The 20,120-nt window shown below is 38.8% G+C and overlaps 3 protein-coding genes across 3 annotated transcripts; 1 reads left to right on the forward strand and 2 right to left on the reverse strand.

The window, feature by feature from the left end:
* The first annotated feature begins 2,018 nt into the window (after window positions 1-2,018).
* On the forward strand, window positions 2,019-16,915 carry LOC110464226. Its single transcript, XM_021519328.1, has 2 exons — window positions 2,019-2,242; window positions 14,055-16,915. The coding sequence occupies exon 2, from the start codon at window positions 14,076-14,078 to the stop codon at window positions 16,158-16,160; it is 2,085 nt and encodes a 694-aa protein (XP_021375003.1). The 5' UTR covers window positions 2,019-2,242; window positions 14,055-14,075; the 3' UTR covers window positions 16,161-16,915.
* On the reverse strand, window positions 16,641-18,720 carry LOC110464214 (leucine-rich repeat extensin-like protein 3). Its single transcript, XM_021519315.1, has 2 exons — window positions 17,910-18,720; window positions 16,641-16,846 (listed from the first exon to the last, which is right to left on the reverse strand). Exons 1-2 carry the CDS (start codon window positions 18,718-18,720, stop codon window positions 16,641-16,643), a joined length of 1,017 nt encoding a protein of 338 aa, XP_021374990.1.
* Window positions 18,721-19,061: 341 nt separating this feature from the next.
* LOC110464215 (small proline-rich protein 2H-like) lies at window positions 19,062-19,439 on the reverse strand. Its single transcript, XM_021519316.1, has one exon. It carries the CDS (start codon window positions 19,437-19,439, stop codon window positions 19,062-19,064), a length of 378 nt encoding a protein of 125 aa, XP_021374991.1.
* Between the last annotated feature and the right edge of the window lie 681 nt (window positions 19,440-20,120).

A 20,120-nucleotide genomic window follows, 5' to 3' on the forward strand; every position in this document is an offset into this window, starting at 1 on the left:
CCAGTGTTATCTGTGAGTCCACCTCTATATATAGATTTCCTCACGGTCCCAGTGTTATCTGTTAGTCCACCTCTATATAGAGATTTCCTCATGGTCCCAGTGTTATCTGTGAGTCCACCTCTATATAGAGATTTCCTCACGGTCCCAGTGTTATCTGTGAGTCCACCTCTATATAGAGATTTCCTCACGGTCCCAGTGTTATCTGTGAGTCCACCTCTATATAGAGATTTCCTAACGGTCCTAGTGTTATCTGTGAGTCCACCTCTATATAGATATTTCGTCACGGTCCCAGTGTTATCTGTGAGTCCACCTCTATATAGAGATTTTCTCACCGTCCCAGTGTTATCTGTGAGTCCACCTCTATATAAAGATTTCCTAACGGTCCTAGTGTTATCTGTGAGTCCACCTCTATATAGAGATTTCCTCACGGTCCCAGTGTTATCTGTGAGTCCACCTCTGTATAGAGACTCCTCACGGTCCCAGTGTAATCTGTGAGTCCACCTCTGTATAGAGATTTCCTCACGGTCCCAGTGCTATCTGTGAGTCCACCTCTATATAGAGATTTCGTCACGGTCACAGTGTTATCTGTGAGTCCACCTCTGTATAGAGATTTCCTAACGGTCCCAGTGTTATACGTGAGTCCATCTCTATATAGAGATTTCCTTACGGTCCCAATGTTATCTGTGAGTCCACCTCTATATAGAGATTTCCTCCCGGTCCCAGTGTTATCTGTGAGTCCGCCTCTATATAAAGATTTCCTCACGGTCCCAGTGTTATAGTCTACCTCTATATATAGATTTCCTCACGGTCCCAGTGTTATCTCTGTGTCTACCTCTATATAGAGATTTCCTCACGGTCCCGGTGTTATCTGTGAGTCCACCTCTTTATAGAGATTTCCTCACGGTCCCAGTGTTATCTGTGCGTCCACCTCTATCTATAGATTTCCTCACGGTCCCAGTGTTATCTCTGTGTCTACCTCTATATAGAGATTTCCTCACGGTCCCAGTGCTATCTGTGAGTCCACCTCTATATAAAGATTTCCTCACGGTCCCAGTGTTATAGTCTACCTCTATATATAGATTTCCTCACGGTCCCAGTGTTATCTCTGTGTCTACCTCTATATAGAGATTTCCTCACGGTCCCAGCGTTATCTGTGAGTCCACCTCTTTAGAGAGATTTCCTCACGGTCCCAGTGTTATCTGTTAGTCCACCTCTATATAGAGATTTCCTCACGGTCCCAATGTTATCTGTGAGTCCACCTCTATATAGAGATTTCCTCCAGGTCCCAGTGTTATCTGTGAGTCCACCTCTATAGAGAGATTTCCTCACGGTCCCAGTGTTATCTGTGCGTCCACCTCTATCTATAGATTTCCTCACGGTCCCAGTGTTATCTCTGTGTCTACCTCTATATAGAGATTTCCTCACGGTCCCGGTGTTATCTGTGAGTCCACCTCTTTATAGAGATTTCCTCACGGTCCCAGTGTTATCTGGGAGTCAACCTCTATATAGAGATTTTCTCACGGTCCCAGTGTTATCTGTGAGTCCACCTCTATATAGAGATTTCCTCCCGGTCCCAGTGTTATCTGTGAGTCCACCTCTATATAAAGATTTCCTCACGGTCCCAGTGTTATCTGTCAGTCCACCACTATATAGAGATTTCCTCACGGTCCCAGTGTTATCTGTGAGTCCACCTCTATATAGAGATTTCCTCACGGTCTCAGTGTTATCTGTAAGTCCACCTCTATATAAAGATTTCCTCACGGTTCCAGTGTTATCTGTGAGTCCACCTCTATATAGAGATTTCCTCACGGTCCCAGTGTTATCTGTGAGTCCACCTCTGTATAGAGATTTCCTCACGATCCCAGTGCTATCTAAAAATATGAATGATAACAAGAGATCCCACAGTCAATTTGAATATTGAAATGTATTCTGTCATGTTTATTCATGTGTGTTACTGGTTACAGGGAGTGTTCTCTGTTTACCTGTGTGTCTAATTGCGTCTATAATTAACTGTAACCAGTTTGTCCAGTTGTGTCCAGGTGTGTCAGAGTGTGAAATACATTCATGCGTGTTTGAACGTGAATAGGGGCGTGTTTGTGAGCGTATGAAGTGGAGTTTTTCGGGAGAGTGGCGCACTAACAAGGTATAGACGGTCGACGACCTACGGGACTCCACGTCAGACAGTTCTACCATTGATAGAGACCATTTATATCCAGACTACGTGTCAACAAGTTAGTCAGAGGTATGTTATATATTTGAATTAGTTTATTGGTTTATTATTATTAGAACGCGGACAAATCATTATTGTATAATTATTATACGCGGACTAGATATTATACCGATTTACCGACTGTCAATCATGCTGTTGTATTATTCAATGGCTTGTTGTATTCACAGGGGTTTATTTCCCAGTATTTCTCTACGTGGCGACGCTCCTGCCCTAATAAATACACTTGTTTACAGGATTAAGGTCTATCCTTGTTTATACAGAACAACTTACTTGTTTACAGGACCAAGGGCTATCCTTGTTTATACAGAATAACCCACTTGTTTACAAGATCAAGTGCTATCCTTGTTTATACAGAATAACCCACTTGTTTACAAGATGAAGGGCCAATGTGAGGAGGGCAATGGGTTTTGTCCCTAGCGGGGGCATACCAAAGTACTTAAAATGGTAGTTATTCCCTGCTAAACGTTCAACATCTCGGGTAATGGCAATATACTGGTTCGCCCGTTGTCAGTAAATTGTGGCCGGGAGAATTCTGTACTTGGTGCCTTCGGCACAATACACACACCGAGGCACGTCCTTAAATGACATAAGCTGTTAGTAGGACGTTTAAAAAATTAAACCAAACCAGCGTACATCCGAGTTCCCCATCAATGAAATTAGTTTGGGTAGACGACTTTACCCCTAATAAACGATAACACAAATTTTAATGCAATTTTCAATCGCTGTTGCAGATTGAAATCCGCACACTTCGCATCCGTAACTATGAAATCACAGGTCTCTGCATTTTTATTAATAGTATTCAAATTTAAATTGTGTAAACGATCAAATATATCTACATTTATAAATCTCCTTCTGCCAGAATTAACTGGTCATACATAACACAAACAGAGATAGAGTCATTTTCAAAGCCGAAGTAACTTTTAGATAATTCAAGAATAACTGTGTCATCAGTTTGGATTGGTTTAACTTACTAGCTTAATACCCTAAGAGATAGTATCTCTTACATAAACATCGAGACCGCCAGCTTTTCGTTTTGTATCTCGTAAGTACTCCGTTCTGTGTAACGGGAAACATGTGAAATCAGTTCCATACTGTCACCGTTTTCTATTTTCAAATTCTTTTTAATAAAATTGTAAACCACACTGATGACGCTAACATCCTCTGAACTGGAAATTCCGCAGATAATTAAATTCTTACGAAGACATCAGTCCTCTAAGTCTATAGGTCTGTACTCTGCGTATTGCATTCTGTCTTCTAGGTTAACGAGGTCCTCCCGAATCTCCTCAATATCATCTAGCCTAGTGTCTACGTATTGTATTCTGTCCTCTAGGTTACCGAGGTCCTCCCGAATCTTCTCAATATCATCTAGCCTAGTGTCTACGTATTGTTTTCTGTCCTCTAGGTTACCGAGGTCCTCCTGAATCTCCTCAATATCATCTAGCCTAGTGTCTACGTATTGTATTCTGTCCTCTAGGTTACCGAGGTCCTCCTAAATCTCCTCAATATCATCTAGCCTAGTGTCTACGTATTGTATTCTGTTGTCTAGGTTACCGAGGTCCTCCTGAATCTCCTCAATATCATCTAGCCTAGTGTCTACGTTTTGTATTCTGTCCTCTAGGTTACCGAGGTCCTCCTGAATCGCCTCAATATCATCTAGCCTAGTCTCTACGTTTTGACTGACCTTACTCAGCGTGCTCTCAGTCCCATACGTTTTAGTGATTTCCCCATCATCATGTTTAGCTTTTCATCCACTGAGAAAGAGTCAAACTTTGTTAAGTCCAGACCAGTGTCCAATCTGTCACCAACCATGCTTTTTCTTTGTCGTTCAGATTTGACCGTTGTAAACACATCGTGGCCATTTCGTTCCCTATGCTCACCAAGTAGCTCCTGTCCGTGTTGAGAAAACCTCCTCTTACACGACATCCCTGTCGCCTATCACTCATTTTTGGCCGGATATATCCACTTTTACACTACGTTTTTAGCAAACTTTTTGAGAGCTGATGCCTTACAAAACCAATATATCTCAACGTCACGTGACACGTATGTAAAAACATAAAAAGTGTATTAAATCCATTAATTACATTGCATATTGGTAATTGTTTTTCTCTCAAAATAACTATACTGAGGACCATTTCCAACTATGAGATCCGCTGATAAGCAAAAACTATTAATATAGATATTTTTCACTTTTCACGATTGGGTCGCACATGCCGGGCCAATATGTAAAAACATGAAAAATGTATTTAGTAATTACTGTGTGTTAATTACTTACTTTTCCAACTCACTTTAATCTGGGCCATTTCAACTAATACTATCCGTAGCAAATAAGAATAGATCTTTTTTTCCAATTTTCACGAATGGGTTGCACCTGCTAGGGCTATTCATATCAACCCCATATTTGAAAATATGAAAAGTGTAATAAATCCATTAATCACTGTATGTTAGTATCTTATTTTTCAAACTCATTCTAATCTGGGCCATTTCAACTAATGACCTCCGCATGTAAGCGAAAGTTTTTTTTCTCACTTTTCACCAATTGGGTCGCACCTGACAGGAAACATCATATCAGCCCAATATGTGAAAACATGAAAAGAGTATTAGATATTAATGAATGTATGTTAATCAATTACTAATCAAACTCACTTCAATCTGGGGACATTCCCATTAATAAGATGCGCTAATAAGCTACAAAATATATTCTTTGTAATATTTACAGTATCTGTGACATATTACTGAGATGTCCGATCAGGGTGGATTCAGTACCATAAGACGTCGCTATACTGCCACCTGTAAACGTGTGTCCTTATGGTATTATAACAAGTCTGGCGATAGATTGGGGAGACATAACGAAATTGTTAGGAAAAAAAGGATATATGACCTTGAAATATGATGATGGATACGGTTTGACGGCAACTCAAAACTGTACTATTAACTTTTAAACAATACGTCGTTACAACTGCCACCTGTTCACTTTGAGCTTTTGGCGTTATAACGGATCTGGGGAAACCTCTTACAAAAACGTTACAAAGTGTGCGGTCATTTCAGCCATTGCATTCGAACGGCACGTTGGCCAACATATGGCCCCCGTGATCTTATACTTAACGTGCAAAGGTAATTGCGCACTGTCATTTGAATCAGAACGATGACGCTATACTGTTTTCCCCTCAGGAAGCGAATTTAGAAATTGATTTTCATATTTGTATTGTCACACGTCAGCAACCGCTTTGGAGACGATCTGCAACCTTTTCCCGAGACAACAGGGAAACGATATGGTTAGACAGTAGACGGTAGGGGATACATGATAGAGGTCAGAGGATACCAGAATAAGGTATATACCTGACTTATATTAGAGATGTGCATTGTAACTAGGTACAATACATATTATTATAAGGAGTGTAGGTTTACACGACTAGCCAAAATAACAAACAACAACACAAACATGGCCCCACGTCCACGTCCGCTTCCAGTATATATTCTAGGAAAACCCGTTTGCAATTTCCTTACATCTGTAAAATGAAAAACGGAAACCATTGTTCGCTTGTGAACTTGTATGAACGTCACGATTGTGAAGGCTTTCTTATACACTTCCAAGATTTTCAAGATTTATTTCAAATTTTATTGATACATTCATGACACACAAGGTGTGTTAAAAAGAGATCAACAGCCTGCATAGTTTGTTTCCTGATTTCAGGCAAAATATTCTTATAGCCTGCTTTTATATCCTAAACCACCAGTCTATAGTAGCTGGTTAAGTCCCAGTTTGAGGACATAATGCTGTTGTTTCGTTTTTAGTATTACTGAATCCTTGGAATGAGCCAGAGTTTATGATTTTATGTCCCCAAGGCGAGATGAGAGTATTTTCTTTATCCTGTTTTCATCTTTGATGTTCGATTGTCAAATTTTGTCCGACGCACTTTTCTGTCATGTGTAATATAGTAGGTGAGACCTAGTTCAGCGGGAACACATGTATCTGCATAAATTAACTGTTTCATATTATGCACAGTCGGCAGATAGCTAGAATCCAATCATTGCATAATTCAATATACCATTCTATATTTTTTCTTTTTAATGGGGGGGGGGGGGGGGGGGGGGAATAACTATAAGGATTCCTCATCCCTACCCAAACCCCTGCCAGCCTGTGGGATTTTCTTTCAAAATATCGGGTAGGTAAACAGGGGCAAGTTTGGCCCATTTTCAATATTTAAAGTCGTTCTGGACAGTATTTGATAAAATTTATGTGTATTTACACCATTCGGAAGAGAAAAGTCCATGTCCTTCATAAAACTATAACAGAATGGCAAGCATACACGTATTTGAAGAGTTATTAAACTCTTTACTGTTGGAAGAGTGTATGGCCTAATGTGCACCGCCTTGGGGTAAGTTCGACAGGATACCTTGGGTACATGCATAATTATGACGTCATAAAGCATGCAACGTCCTATTTTCCCGCAATGTCAGGCTTCCCGTGTATGGCATTGGCCGAACCTGCCAATATGTCATGTATATTTTAAGAAATCTGTTTATTAGGGCAATACGAACCTCAATGCTAGGCTTGTATGTATACCATCATGTGGTGCTGTCATCATTTAATATTATTAGCCAATACAAAATACAACAACACAAACATGGCTCCACGTCCACGACCGCCTCCACTGTGTTCTAGGAAAACCCGTTTGCAATTTCTTTATATCTGTCAAATGAAAATCGGGAAACCGTTGTTTGCTTGTGAACTTGTATGAACGTCACGATTGTTGTCATTTTGTAAATAATGCATTATCATGTATTAAAATTGTTTCAATGTATGCATTTATTATGTATTATCATGCTCTTTAATTCGGAGAAAATAAAAACGATACGTGTGTGAATAAAGCAACCAGATATCAACAGGCACGTCATAATAGATTCAGCGTGTACGGAGATAGGATGTTAAACTTGTGTAATACCAGAACACTGATCTCTTCATGCTGATGTCGTTACACAGCGCTGAATTTATATCGGTATCTATACAAAAGTTTGTATGTAGACATTAAACGTTGAAAAGTTCATAGCTGATTAAAAACGGTGTGGAATTCTAATTTGAGATGACTACCTCGCTTTTAGTAATCTTAAATTATAGTTTTCACGTCATTTTTGTGTCGCCTGCGAAAAGCTATGTCGGCGGCGTCGGCGGTGTCGGCGTCGTCGTCCAAACAGAGGTTTTCGTGCGATAACTTGAGTTTCCTTGGGCCGACCAAACTCAAACTTCATGCATTGCTTCCCTACCAAAAGTGCTTTTGTGGGATTGCTTTTCAGGTCCGGAGGTCAAAGGTCAAGGTCACTGTTATTATAAATAAAAACTTCACTTAAACTGTATACTGGACGGCTTCGATCTACCACTTGACTCACCGTGTATACCTCTGAAATGCCGTCTTACTCCAAATGTTATTGACAACACTAGCTGTTTAACATCATAATCCACAAGTTTATTCATTTATTTATGGGAAACCATCCGACAAATCATACAAATTAAACTTGGAATTGAGACAATAGGTATCCATAGCAAGTTCCTTAAAACCTAGAGTATTCTTCTCAGAATAACAGATGATATAACAAAATGATGCCATCCAAAAACATAATCTATGATCATTGCTTACTTTTAACATTATTTCTTGAAATGAAAAGTATATCTATTTCTTCGTAATCTCCTACGTTCCTGCGCAGGCGACACATCCACTTCCGCGGAACTTGTGTTTTCATATGAATGACCTGACCAGTGAACTGCACTGCTAAAATCCTCAAAGTTGTAAATATTTCCTCAAGACTAAAATATCAGGAGTTGCCGGAGTTACCCCAGGGCCGAACTTGCCCCGGTTTCCACAAATTGCCCTAACCCCATATTGAACCCTGTCGCTATGGATCTGCCCTGGTTCGTTGTTTTAATTGCTAGCATTAATTACCGGTCTATTTGTTTGTTTTCTTCAGATGGTACAGTAAAGTACGGAAAAGAGTATAAGAACGAAAATAAAAAAGATGATTTACACCGTTATTAGACTAGTGTTTGTCAATACATGCATTCAAAAGAATCAAAGGTCTTAATCCGGAATTAATTGATGCTTACATTTTAACAGTGATATATTGTATGTAAATACTGGTTACATTGCGGAGTACATATTGAAGTGATTCTGTCTTTTGTGTAGTTTTAAAAGACATTCAAAGACACAAAAGTACAGAGGAATTGTTAAGTCTTGAAGAACAGTCGAATATTAAATAATGCATACATTCATAAAAAGGAGACTTGGACCTTAATTTGGCGCTCCTCTTGAAAGTTGACACTACATGTATTTATTCTTGAATATTTCAGTTATAGGCCGAAATATCTTCCTATCCGTAATTATACTTACCGCATTTCAACTGTTTTCATTCAATCATTCTGATAGTTTGAAGTTCTTACATACCGCTGTATCACAACCTAGTTCGTAGGTCGTCTCAAAGTTGTTCACAAATTAGTATCTGTGGTTATAAGGCCTTTGCAACCAGCCAACATCTTTCTCAAATCCCCGGGGAGCATACAGCCTTTGCTACCTTTTCGGCGCTCAAAACTAGCATTCAACAATTCTAGCACTGCCGAACCACGTACTCATTTACAACTGAGTAGACTGGATCGAGCTGAGTTCAAGGATACAACACAGTGCCGTGACATGACTCGAACCTACAACCCTTAGGTCACTTTCAAACTTACAACTAATAAATCGAAGTCAATGTACCTGTACGAAATTAAAGAAATGTCCCGCGGTCATTTTAACACCTTCACTTTCATGTATCTGTCTCCTGTTAAAAGTACTAGTGACCATGTTGACAAAACCCGGAGGGATTTAACTCTGAAGATGGTATAAAAAAAAAAATGCTTACAACTCCAATCATGAATCCATATTTAGCATTCTGTCAATGAAATTCATTTATTTAATTGACCATAATCTTCTTTTTTTATTTGAATATGTAACAAATCCACAATCTTCTATTTTTTTTTAATATAAAAATATCTAAGTTTTCCATTCAGTAATTATAGGGGTTTTCCTCCTTAATTTGCACAAATATATGTAATATTTTAATATTAAAATAAAGAAATTAATTTCATATTCATTTTCAGTTTCAACGCACCAAACAACATGATTACTGGATCTCTTGATAAGTCTTATTCATATTGTGACCTCAAGAGATACATAAAGGATGACCAAAGAGATTGTACATGACAACATTCTCATAGTAAATGTGTTAGCGTTTCTCTTCCCACAACACAGAATGTGCATCTTTCTGTTTCACTCAATTTACATTGCATTGATTTGGTATTAGTATATAGAATGTAGAATATAGAACTGTTTGTAACCTGTTCATGTTTCTTCAAATACTGAATAAATTGACATTGTTTTGCCTCAATTGGTTTATTTCTTTGAAATAAAATTAGTTTCATGACGTCGGTATTGCATTTAAAATCCCCAAAAAATCAATGAAATGAACAGCCAAATCTCACAAAAGTATTTATGTGTTAAAAAACTATTGTTTTTACAAGATCCCCAATAAAAAATGTCTTTTTCACACCAATGTTTAAAAATAAAAATCTTATTATCAATTTTAATGAAGTTATTATACCAGATCGGCTGAGAAGTAACAGTGTCTGGGGTTGTGGGGAGTTCATCACCAGTGAACTCTGCCAATATAGTGAATATTTCTATCCAAAAGATATTTAAGAATTTGGAAATTTTCAACAGCCCTTCTTTTTTCATTTTGAAGACTTTATCTCCCCTATATGGTACACTTTTATCTCATATCAGTGTTTTTCAAGGTGAGGTATTTAATGAATCCAATATTCTTTTAATCCAGCACATTTTTAAGGCATGACAAAGAGATATAATGTGTGGTACACGTAAACCTCCCTCATTATAATCCCCTAATAGTACCTTTTACTTTGTCTACCTTTTCGTTCCATAAAATATTTCTGTAGATCTTTGACCATTTCTAAGGGTTGGTCTGGTAAGACAGTAAATGTTTGAATAAGAATGGGCGAAGCTAAACAGTTACTTTGCCAATATACGTAGTGACTAACTTTTGTCTGAAATAATCTTCCAAAATAATTTCCAAGTTAAAGTTATAAGTGATACCTAAAAGTTGGTAATTCCAATTCAAATTCCTATCTGGAATTATTTCCTCTCCACAACCCCGTTTTGCCCCAATCCAAATTGCCTGCGTTTTTTCAATGTTTAACTTAAGACCAAAAACATAACCAAAATCATGTAAAATTTCAAGAACAGAATTTAAGGAATATGGATCATCCGAGTGTCATCTGCAAATTGATTTATCAAGTATTCTGAATTATTTACTTTAATACCCTTTATATTAGAATTTACTCTTTTTGCTGAACTTAACATTTCTACGCATAGGATACAGATATATGGACTGGTAGGGTCGCCTTGTCTAACTCCACGGCATACATAACAAAAATTGGAGCAGTGTCCATTGTTTATTACACAACATGAATTCTCATTATAGAAAGTTTGTATCCATTGTAAAAGAGAAGGATCAAAGCCATCAAAAGTTTTAAAGATAAAATTTAACCCTAGAGAGTCGAAGGCTTTTTCAAAATCTATAAGTAAAAATAATCCAGGTATATTTTCTTTTTCAGTATTTTCTATTAAATCATAAATTAGCCAAGTGCATTCTGCAATATATCTACCTTTAAGGAAGCCTTTTTGTGTTTCACTTATAATACGGTTTAAAACTGTTTTAATTATATTTGAAATAACCGAAGAAAAACTTTTGTAGTCAACATTTAGTAAGGTAATAGGCCTCTAAATGTTTACATATAACTTAGATTTACCTTCTTTCGGAGTACATGCAATCATACCTTGACGCTGTGTTATGCAAAATGTAGATATAAGTCCCTCGCCATATGCTTGATTAATTGAATTAATTAAAAACCTATTGATATCTGTCAAAAGTAACTTGTAAAATTCTACAGTAAATCCATCTATTCCAGGAGATTTATTATTATTCATATTTTTTAGGGATTTAAGACATTCCTGGTAATGTATCTTTCCTTCTAACTGGTTACTTTGTTCAAGGGACAGTTTATTTATAAAGGGATTGTAATTATCAAACAAAAAGTCATTCGCTACATTATCATTTGTGTATGAGCTAGTATAGAGTGTCTGATATATTTTTTTCTGTTCTCCTAAAATGATTTGTTTATCTGTTATTTCTTCACGAGTTTCTGTTATAAGCTCTTGAATAAACTTTTCTTGATAATGTCTTTTTTTCTAAATTGCAAAAAAACTCTGAAACTCCGTTCACCTTCAACTTTTCATTTTGCTTTTGCTCTCAAAAGAACTCCTTTAATTTTACTGTCTTTAATCAACTTAAACTCATTTTCTACTTCTTCAATAGTCCCCAACTGCCTATTTTCTATTTTTATTTGTATTTTTTCCAGTTTTAATTTTAGATCATTTGGTACTTCATCTCTTTCCTGTTGATGAGTAAGCAATAGTTTTCCGTCCAATCATTAATTTTAAAGTCTCCCATAGCAATTTATCACTTATTGAAAAGGTACATGTAAGGTTTATATCTTCCTCTTCAGGATTAGTAGCATATATATATGCATAACATCTCCAATACATGTTATTACAAGATCAACATAAACCAGATCATGTAACAAACTATTATTAAACTTTTATGTTCCCTTTCCCTTTGGCTGGTCAAAATATTTCATAGATAAAGAAATTGGGGAGTGATCCGACCTATAACTTGCACAAATATCGGTTTTACATATACAGGGATTTAAATATGAAAATATTGAAAAATAATCTATTCTATATTGTTTTCTCTGTGGGCCATGCCATGTAAAAAAAATCTTATCGTGATTTTGCTCTCTCCATATATCGACTTAATCCAATTTTTCCATTTTTGATATAATTTCCTTTTGATTAGCTTCATTATTCCTCTTAACGTCATACTTTGTGTCTTCTGCATAACTCTGTGGTGCATTCCAGTCACCCCCTAAAAATACAATGTATTTTTTACTTAACTGTAATTGATTCGATAAAAAATGATAAAAAAATAATATCTGTTTTATTTGGACCATAAACTGCTACAAGTGTCAAATTTCTATTGCATGAAGTGATATTGATATCTGAGATAATAGTATTGCCTGTTTTGTCCCTAAATATTGATTATAGTTTATAAATGAAAGTATTATTTCTAAACGTTTTCTTCAGGTTGGTAAGTATGAGTTATGAGAAGTTCCTTTTACACAACCAGTAAAATGTTCTATGTAACGTTTCGATGACTAGTACGATATGTACACTATCACCTTCACCAGACAAATGACCGATGAAGCGTATACACACAAAGGTGTAAAATGTGTACGAGTTGTCTATAACATCGATGTCGATTTCGGCTACGCTGTCCATTGGTCATTTGTCTGATGTCACCCCCGACTGTTTGATGTATAAGAATTAAACCATGCTTCGTATCCCCATTCAAATTTCAAATGGCCTTCTGCTTCCTTCTTTGAATGTGTATCAATAAAAAAAACCTGATATTTACTTTTATATTTTTCAAAAATGTCCCTTCTCTATTTAGGATCAGAAGATTTGGGTATACTTACTTTACTCTTGTTAGATGTTTCAATAGCGATTAGATATGTTGTTGGTGTGGTTGACTAGATTAGATATGTTGTTGTTGTGTTTGACTAGATTAGATATGTTTTTGTTGTGTTTGACTAGATTAGATATGTTGTTGTTGTGTTTGACTAGATTAAATATGTTGTTGTTGCTGTGTTTTACTTATTTAGCCACTTAGTGACAGTGCATTGCTTTTTTCAAATAAATTTTACCGAATAAACGCGGCCTAAGAATATGGCATTTCAACCGAATCTCAGTGTTGGTAATGGGTTTTAAATACAGTAAAACCTGTCTAAACAGGCCCCTTATTATCCGGATCCCTATCTAAATCGGATGTAATTTGTGGTCTCGGCATATTTCCTATATAATCATAGTAGTTGAACACTGTATAAGCCGGACCCTGTCTATTCCGAAAACCAAAGTTAGCAAAGTACTAATGTAAAAACAACCTGCTCATTCCGGTCCTTACATTTCTCTCGACCGGCTACAATCTAAAGCAAACAACTTCTAAACAAATGAGCGCTATCCAATGTTTGGTCGACTTTCATAGGTTTTATATACTGTATATGTTGTTAATAATTAAACGTTGTAATTGATTCATTTATCTGTAGTTTTGTTGACAAACTTGTATACAGATCGTATACATAACTCTCCAAATGATTAATACTGTCACAATGTCTGATCTCATTATAATTGTCCTGCAACATAGTGACGTGGGCTGTTTAAATGAATGAGGGCGAGATATTCAAGGCCACGGGGTCAATATGAACTCTGTATTGCCATGAGTTGTAAAAAAAATGGTAGTTTTCATTTAGGTATTTCATTTTGCAAGGTTCTATTTTTTCCTGTATGAATAAACCTGAGTTATTCTCATGGTCGTCAGGGTCATATCAATTGACTTCCAATAGCTTCTAATGAAGTATTATACTTATCAGAAAAGTATTAAGTGTAACATTTAATAACACATGCTATAATTATGAAAAGAGTGTATGTTCGAACGTTTGTAAAGCTATGTCTACCACACATAATTGTGTAGTATTTGTTTTTAAAAACGGTTTTGTTTAGGGTAGCAGTCAACAAAGTTGTAGTCTTACTAAAATGTGTTATCAGTTAGAAGTAAAATATTCTACTTTTAAAAATAAGACATTGCTGTTTCTATGTTACATTTACAGGATCTGTGACGTATCACTGAGATGTCTGATCAGGGTGAGCTGTACGAGAAGTGTTGGCTTCTGTATCACATCCTAGACAGGTCTATAGGGAGCCGGGAGACAGTGGCTGTCAGGAGGAGATCAGTAGTGGTGGCGGAACAACTACAAAATGCTAGAGGAAGTATACACGATTTTTTTTTAACGGGAAGTAGGGCAGAAGGATTGGGTTTACTGGAATCGGACAATGATTGGATGTTTATTGACAAAAATGTTGTAGTTTTGTGTCGAGATCAAGATATCAGTAATCAACTCGAAACCGCAAATAAATTAGTTTTAATGATGAGAAAGGCTGAAAGCCGACCTGGTTATGTAAACCTGGAAGTACTTCACAAGGTACATTCTGATCCATCTATTGTTGCAGTAGGTGATTCACAATTCATATCAAGTGAAAAATACAAACGGACACATGCTGATATAGCGAGTCGTATCTTACAGTTAGATACGGAGGTTCATGGCCCAGCAGTTAAAACAAAGTTTGAATACAGTGACAAACCATCGGAAATGGATATTGTATTTTCCTTTCCTTGTTATGATTGGCCAAGTGAAGCTAATGAGTGGATGTATAGGTCACGCCTTCATGACTGGCCAGATAAAAAGTTGATAGAACAGATAGTACAAGGTGGCTGTCATCTAATCCCTGTAGGGGATAAAACGTCTCCTGCTGACCAATCCCTACAGTGGAGGATATCATTCACGACTGCGGAAAGGAAACTTTTTCATTCTTTAACTCATGTCCAGTTTTTAGTATATGGACTTCTTAAGTACTTTCTGAAACAGATATCTAAAGAGTTGGAAAAAATTTATGGTGAAGCAGATATTCTGTCTTCGTATATTATAAAAACAATTGTATTATATGCAGCAGAAGGAACAAGTGAATCATTTTGGCAAGAAAAACATACGTTTCTATGTTTCATGTTTTGTTTGAAGATTTTGATCAATTGGGTGAAAGCAGGATACTGTCCAAATTACTTTATTAGGAAAAATAATATGTTCCTTGGCAAAGTTCATGGCCAAAATCAACAGAAACTTCTTCGTTATCTCACTGCCCTCCATGATATGAACTGGAATTGTCTTTCAGTTGGATCAGGCATACAAACAACCATAGGAGAGGGTATCCGTAGGGTGAGGAATGGAGTATGGGATTATGCTCTACCTCCACCAACACATTCAGAACGTGACCGTGACGAAACAATGTTAAGCAGTGGAGTATTTCGTTTTATCAACAATTCTCCTGATATTATCTCGTCGTTGGAACAACTTTCAGCATCAACGTCGGACATAGATGAATTCATAGGCTACTGCGCTACTGGTCAGTCACTATCTTGTGAAGGGATGAAGATATTCGGTGAACACATCAATGCTAGAGGAAATAAAGAGAAGTACAAATCTCTTAGGAAATGCAAGAACCTACTAAGACCATTTTCAACAATGTTTTCAAGTCCAGGCCTTCTTTATTTGGCAACATATCACTATAAGACTGGGAACTACACAAAGACACTGGAAATATGTGATCACATGACGTCTTCATCCAAAATTTATCTTGATGGTATCATAGACTGGACGGAGGATTGGGACAGGTATGAACAGCGCTATTGTGGACGTGGGTACAACCTACTGCAAAAATGTCAGGCATTTGTAACAGATATGACGTTCGATCCTCACACTTTGCAGTTCTGTCCAGTCCAATTACAACAGGTGATCACAAGTAAACGTGAAATGTTTCCACCACACCTGCTACAGTCCTGCCCACAGTTACCACAGGTGTTGAAATATTTCTGTGACAAAATTCCATTCTTAGTTCCACCCCTCCCTTACGCTGTGTTCCTGTCTTTTCTGTGTTACCATGAACTGGGGGACACTAGGAGACGTGACAGAGCATTGATTAAACTTCGGTACGTAAAGTATGACTTGAGACAGGGAGTCGGTGATCACTGGATAGTACACAATATCTTGGGGATCTGCTATGAAATGGATGGAGACACACATAGGGCTCTCAGGGAATATAGGAACTCTCAGTGTCTGAACCCTGCCAGGGAGTTGATAGAGCGTTTACAACAGTTAAATTAAAGGCAATTAGACGACAATCAATGTAATCATTGTACATCTGGCCAGTATTTAAGGTATACACCATAACATTCAGGAACTTCACAGTTCTGCCTACACCAGTTACATCTGCAGATAGAATATCGTTCTGACCAAATTCAATTCCCAGATGCATCCCTCCCTTACGCGTGTTCCTGTATTTTCTATGTTACCATGAGCTTGGAGACAACAGGAGACGTGCAACAGCATTGATTACTCTTCGGGCCGTGAAATATAATGAGAGATTGAGAGTTGGTCAGCACGGGATAGTACACAACCTCTTGGAGACAATCAAAGTTATACTTGTACATCGGCCAGTATTTAAGTTATACATACTAGCATGATACTAAACATGTGTATAGATTTTTATAGATATGGTTGAGTTATCTTAGTATGAATATCAACCTATCCCCCAAAAACAAAAACAAAAGATAAAAATAACTGTGACTTTGATCATCAAACATTTCAGTTGGGTGGGGTTACTATCATCACACAGTTGGGTGGGGGTACTGTCATCACACAGTTGGGTGGGGGTACTGTTATCACACAGTTGGGTGGGGGTACTGTTATCACACAGTTGGGTGGGGGTACTGTCATCACACAGTTGGGTGGGGGTAATGTTATCACACAGTTGGGTGGGGGTACTGTTATCACACAGTTGGGTGGGGGTACTGTCATCACACAGTTGGGCGTGGGTAATGTCATCACACAGTTGGATTGGGAAAGTCATCACACAGTTGGGTGGGGGTACTGTTATCACACAGTTGGGTGGGGGTACTGTTATCACACAATTGGGTGGGGGTACTGTTATCACACAGTTGGGTGGGGTTACTGCTATCACACAGTTGGGTGGGAGTAATGTTATCACACCATTGGGTGGGGTCACTGTTATCACACAGTTGGGTGGGGGTACTGTTATCACACAATTGGGTGGGGGTACTGTTATCACACAGTTGGGTGGGGGTACTGTTATCACACAGTTGGGTGGGGGTACTGTTATCACACAGTTGGGTGGGGGTACTGTTATCACACAGTTGGGTGGGGGTACTGTTATCACACAGTTGGGTGGGGGTACTGTTATCACACAGTTGGGTGGGGGTACTGTTATCACACAGTTGGGTGGGGGTACTGTTATCACACAGTTGGGTGGGGGTACTGTTATCACACAGTTGGGTGGGGGTACTGTTATCACACAGTTGGGTGGGGGTACTGTTATCACACAGTTGGGTGGGGGTACTGTTATCACACAGTTGGGTGGGGGTACTGTTATCACACAGTTGGGTGGGGGTACTGTTATCACACAGTTGGGTGGGGGTACTGTTATCACACAGTTGGGTGGGGGTACTGTTATCACACAGTTGGGTGGGGGTACTGTTATCACACAGTTGGGTGGGGGTACTGTTATCACACAGTTGGGTGGGGGTACTGTTATCACACAGTTGGGTGGGGGTACTGTTATCACACAGTTGGGTGGGGGTACTGTTATCACACAGTTGGGTGGGGGTACTGTTATCACACAGTTGGGTGGGGGTACTGTTATCACACAGTTGGGTGGGGGTACTGTTATCACACAGTTGGGTGGGGGTACTGTTATCACACAGTTGGGTGGGGGTACTGTTATCACACAGTTGGGTGGGGGTACTGTTATCACACAGTTGGGTGGGGGTACTGTTATCACACAGTTGGGTGGGGGTACTGTTATCACACAGTTGGGTGGGGGTACTGTTATCACACAGTTGGGTTGGGGTACTTTTATCACAAAGTTGGGTGGGGGTATTGCCATCACACAGTTGGGTGGGTGTACTGTTATCACACAGTTGGGTGGGGATACTGTCATCACACAGTTGGGTTGGGTTACTGTTATCACACAGTTGGGTGGGGGTACTTTTATCACAAAGTTGGGTGGGGGTATTGCCATCACACAGTTGGGTGGGGGTACTGTTATCACACAGTTGGGTTGGGGTACTGTTATCACACAGTTTGGTGGGGATACTTTTATCACACAGTTGGGTTGGGGTACTGTCATCACACAGTTGGGTGGGGGAACTGTTATCACACTGATGAGTGGGGGTACTGTTATAACACAGTTGGGTGGGGGTACTGTTATCACACAGTTGGGTGGGGGTAATGTTATCACAAAATTGGGTGGGGGTACTGTTATCACACATTGGGGTGGTGGTACTGTTATCACACAGTTGGGTGGGTGTACTGCTATCACACAGTTGGGTGGGGGTAATGTTATCACACTGTTGGGTGGGGGTACTGTTATCACACACTTGGGTGGGGGTACTGTTATCACACAGTTTGGTGGGGATACTTTTATCACACAGTTGGGTGGGGGTACTTTTATCACAAAGTTGGGCGGGGGTATTGCCATCACACAGTTGGGTGGGGGTACTGCTATCACACAGTTGAGTGGGGGGACTGTTATCACACAGTTGGGTGGGGGAATTGTTATCACACTGTTGAGTGGGGGTACTGTTATCACACAGTTTGGTGGGGGTAATGTTATCACACTGTTGGCTGGGCTACTGTTATCACACATTTGGGTGGGGGTACTGCTATCCCACAGTTGGGTGGGGGAATTGTTATCACACTGTTGAGTGGGGGTACTGTTATAACACAGTTGGTGGTGGTACTGTTATCACACAGTTGGGTGGGGGAATTGTTATCACACTGTTGGGTGGGGGTACTGTTATAACACAGTTGGTGGTGGTACTGTTATCACACAGTTGGGTGGGTGTACTGCTATCACACAGTTGGGTGGGGGGACTGTAAGCACACAGTTTGGTATGGCTAATAGTATCACACAGTTTGGTGGGGGTACTGCTATCACACATTTGCGTGGGGGTACTGTTATCACACAGTTTGGGGGGGGTAATGTTATCACACTGTTGGCTGGGCTACTGTTATCACACATTTGGGTGGGGGGACTGCTATCACACAGTTGGGTGGGGGGACTGTTATCACACTGATGAGGGGGGGGACTGTTATAACACAGTTGGGTGGGGGTACTGTTAGCACACAGTTGGGTGGGGGAATTGTTATCACACTGTTGAGTGGGGGTACTGTTATCACACAGCTGGGTGGGGGTACTGTAAGCACACAGTTTGGTATCGGTAATAGTATCACACAGTTTGGTGGGGGTACTGCTATCACACATTGGAGTGGGGGTACTGTTATCACACAGTTTGGTGGGGATACTTTTATCACACAGTTGGGTGGGGGTACTGTTATCACACAGTTGGGTGGGGGTACTGTCATCACACTTAAGACTGATTTAGTTAAACTTTGGTTCAAAACTTGGACAGGTTTTATATTTCACAGCAGTGATCCCTTAACTATGTGTTTTCCAGTAGGCTATCATCATTTAATTCAAGGGAAACCTATCAATTTCAGAAACTAATCTTAACCTTAGTTATGCATACTTACATGGATAATTTTAAATTGAGAAGAGTTTTATGAATATCTTGCTTTTTTATCAGATGAGCTGAATGACCCGGAATTAAATTCCATATCACGGGACACATTGTATTTCTTGTTACTGATAGTAAGGGTTTTTCATTAATAACTGTTTAGTAAGATATGGACGTACAGGTAAACATAACTTGTTACTGATAGTAAGGGTTTCTCATTAATGACTGTTTAGTAAGATATGGACGTAAAGGTATACACAGCTTGTTACTGATAGTAAGAGTGTCTCATTAATGACTGTTTAGTAAGATATGGACGTACAGGTAAACATAACTTGTTACTGATAGTAAGGGTTTCTCATTAATAACTGTTTAGTAAGATATGGACGTACAGGTAAACACAGCTTGTTACTGATAGTAAGGGTGTCTCATTAATGACTGTTTAGTAAGATATGGACGTACAGGTAAACACAGCTTATTATTGCTGACGGGTTACTTTAGTAAAACGTTAGTTTTATATAAAAGTGGTATG

The sequence above is a fragment of the Mizuhopecten yessoensis genome, unplaced genomic scaffold (assembly GCF_002113885.1).
Source record: "Mizuhopecten yessoensis strain PY_sf001 unplaced genomic scaffold, ASM211388v2 scaffold10973, whole genome shotgun sequence".
Classification (NCBI taxonomy): domain Eukaryota; kingdom Metazoa; phylum Mollusca; class Bivalvia; order Pectinida; family Pectinidae; genus Mizuhopecten; species Mizuhopecten yessoensis.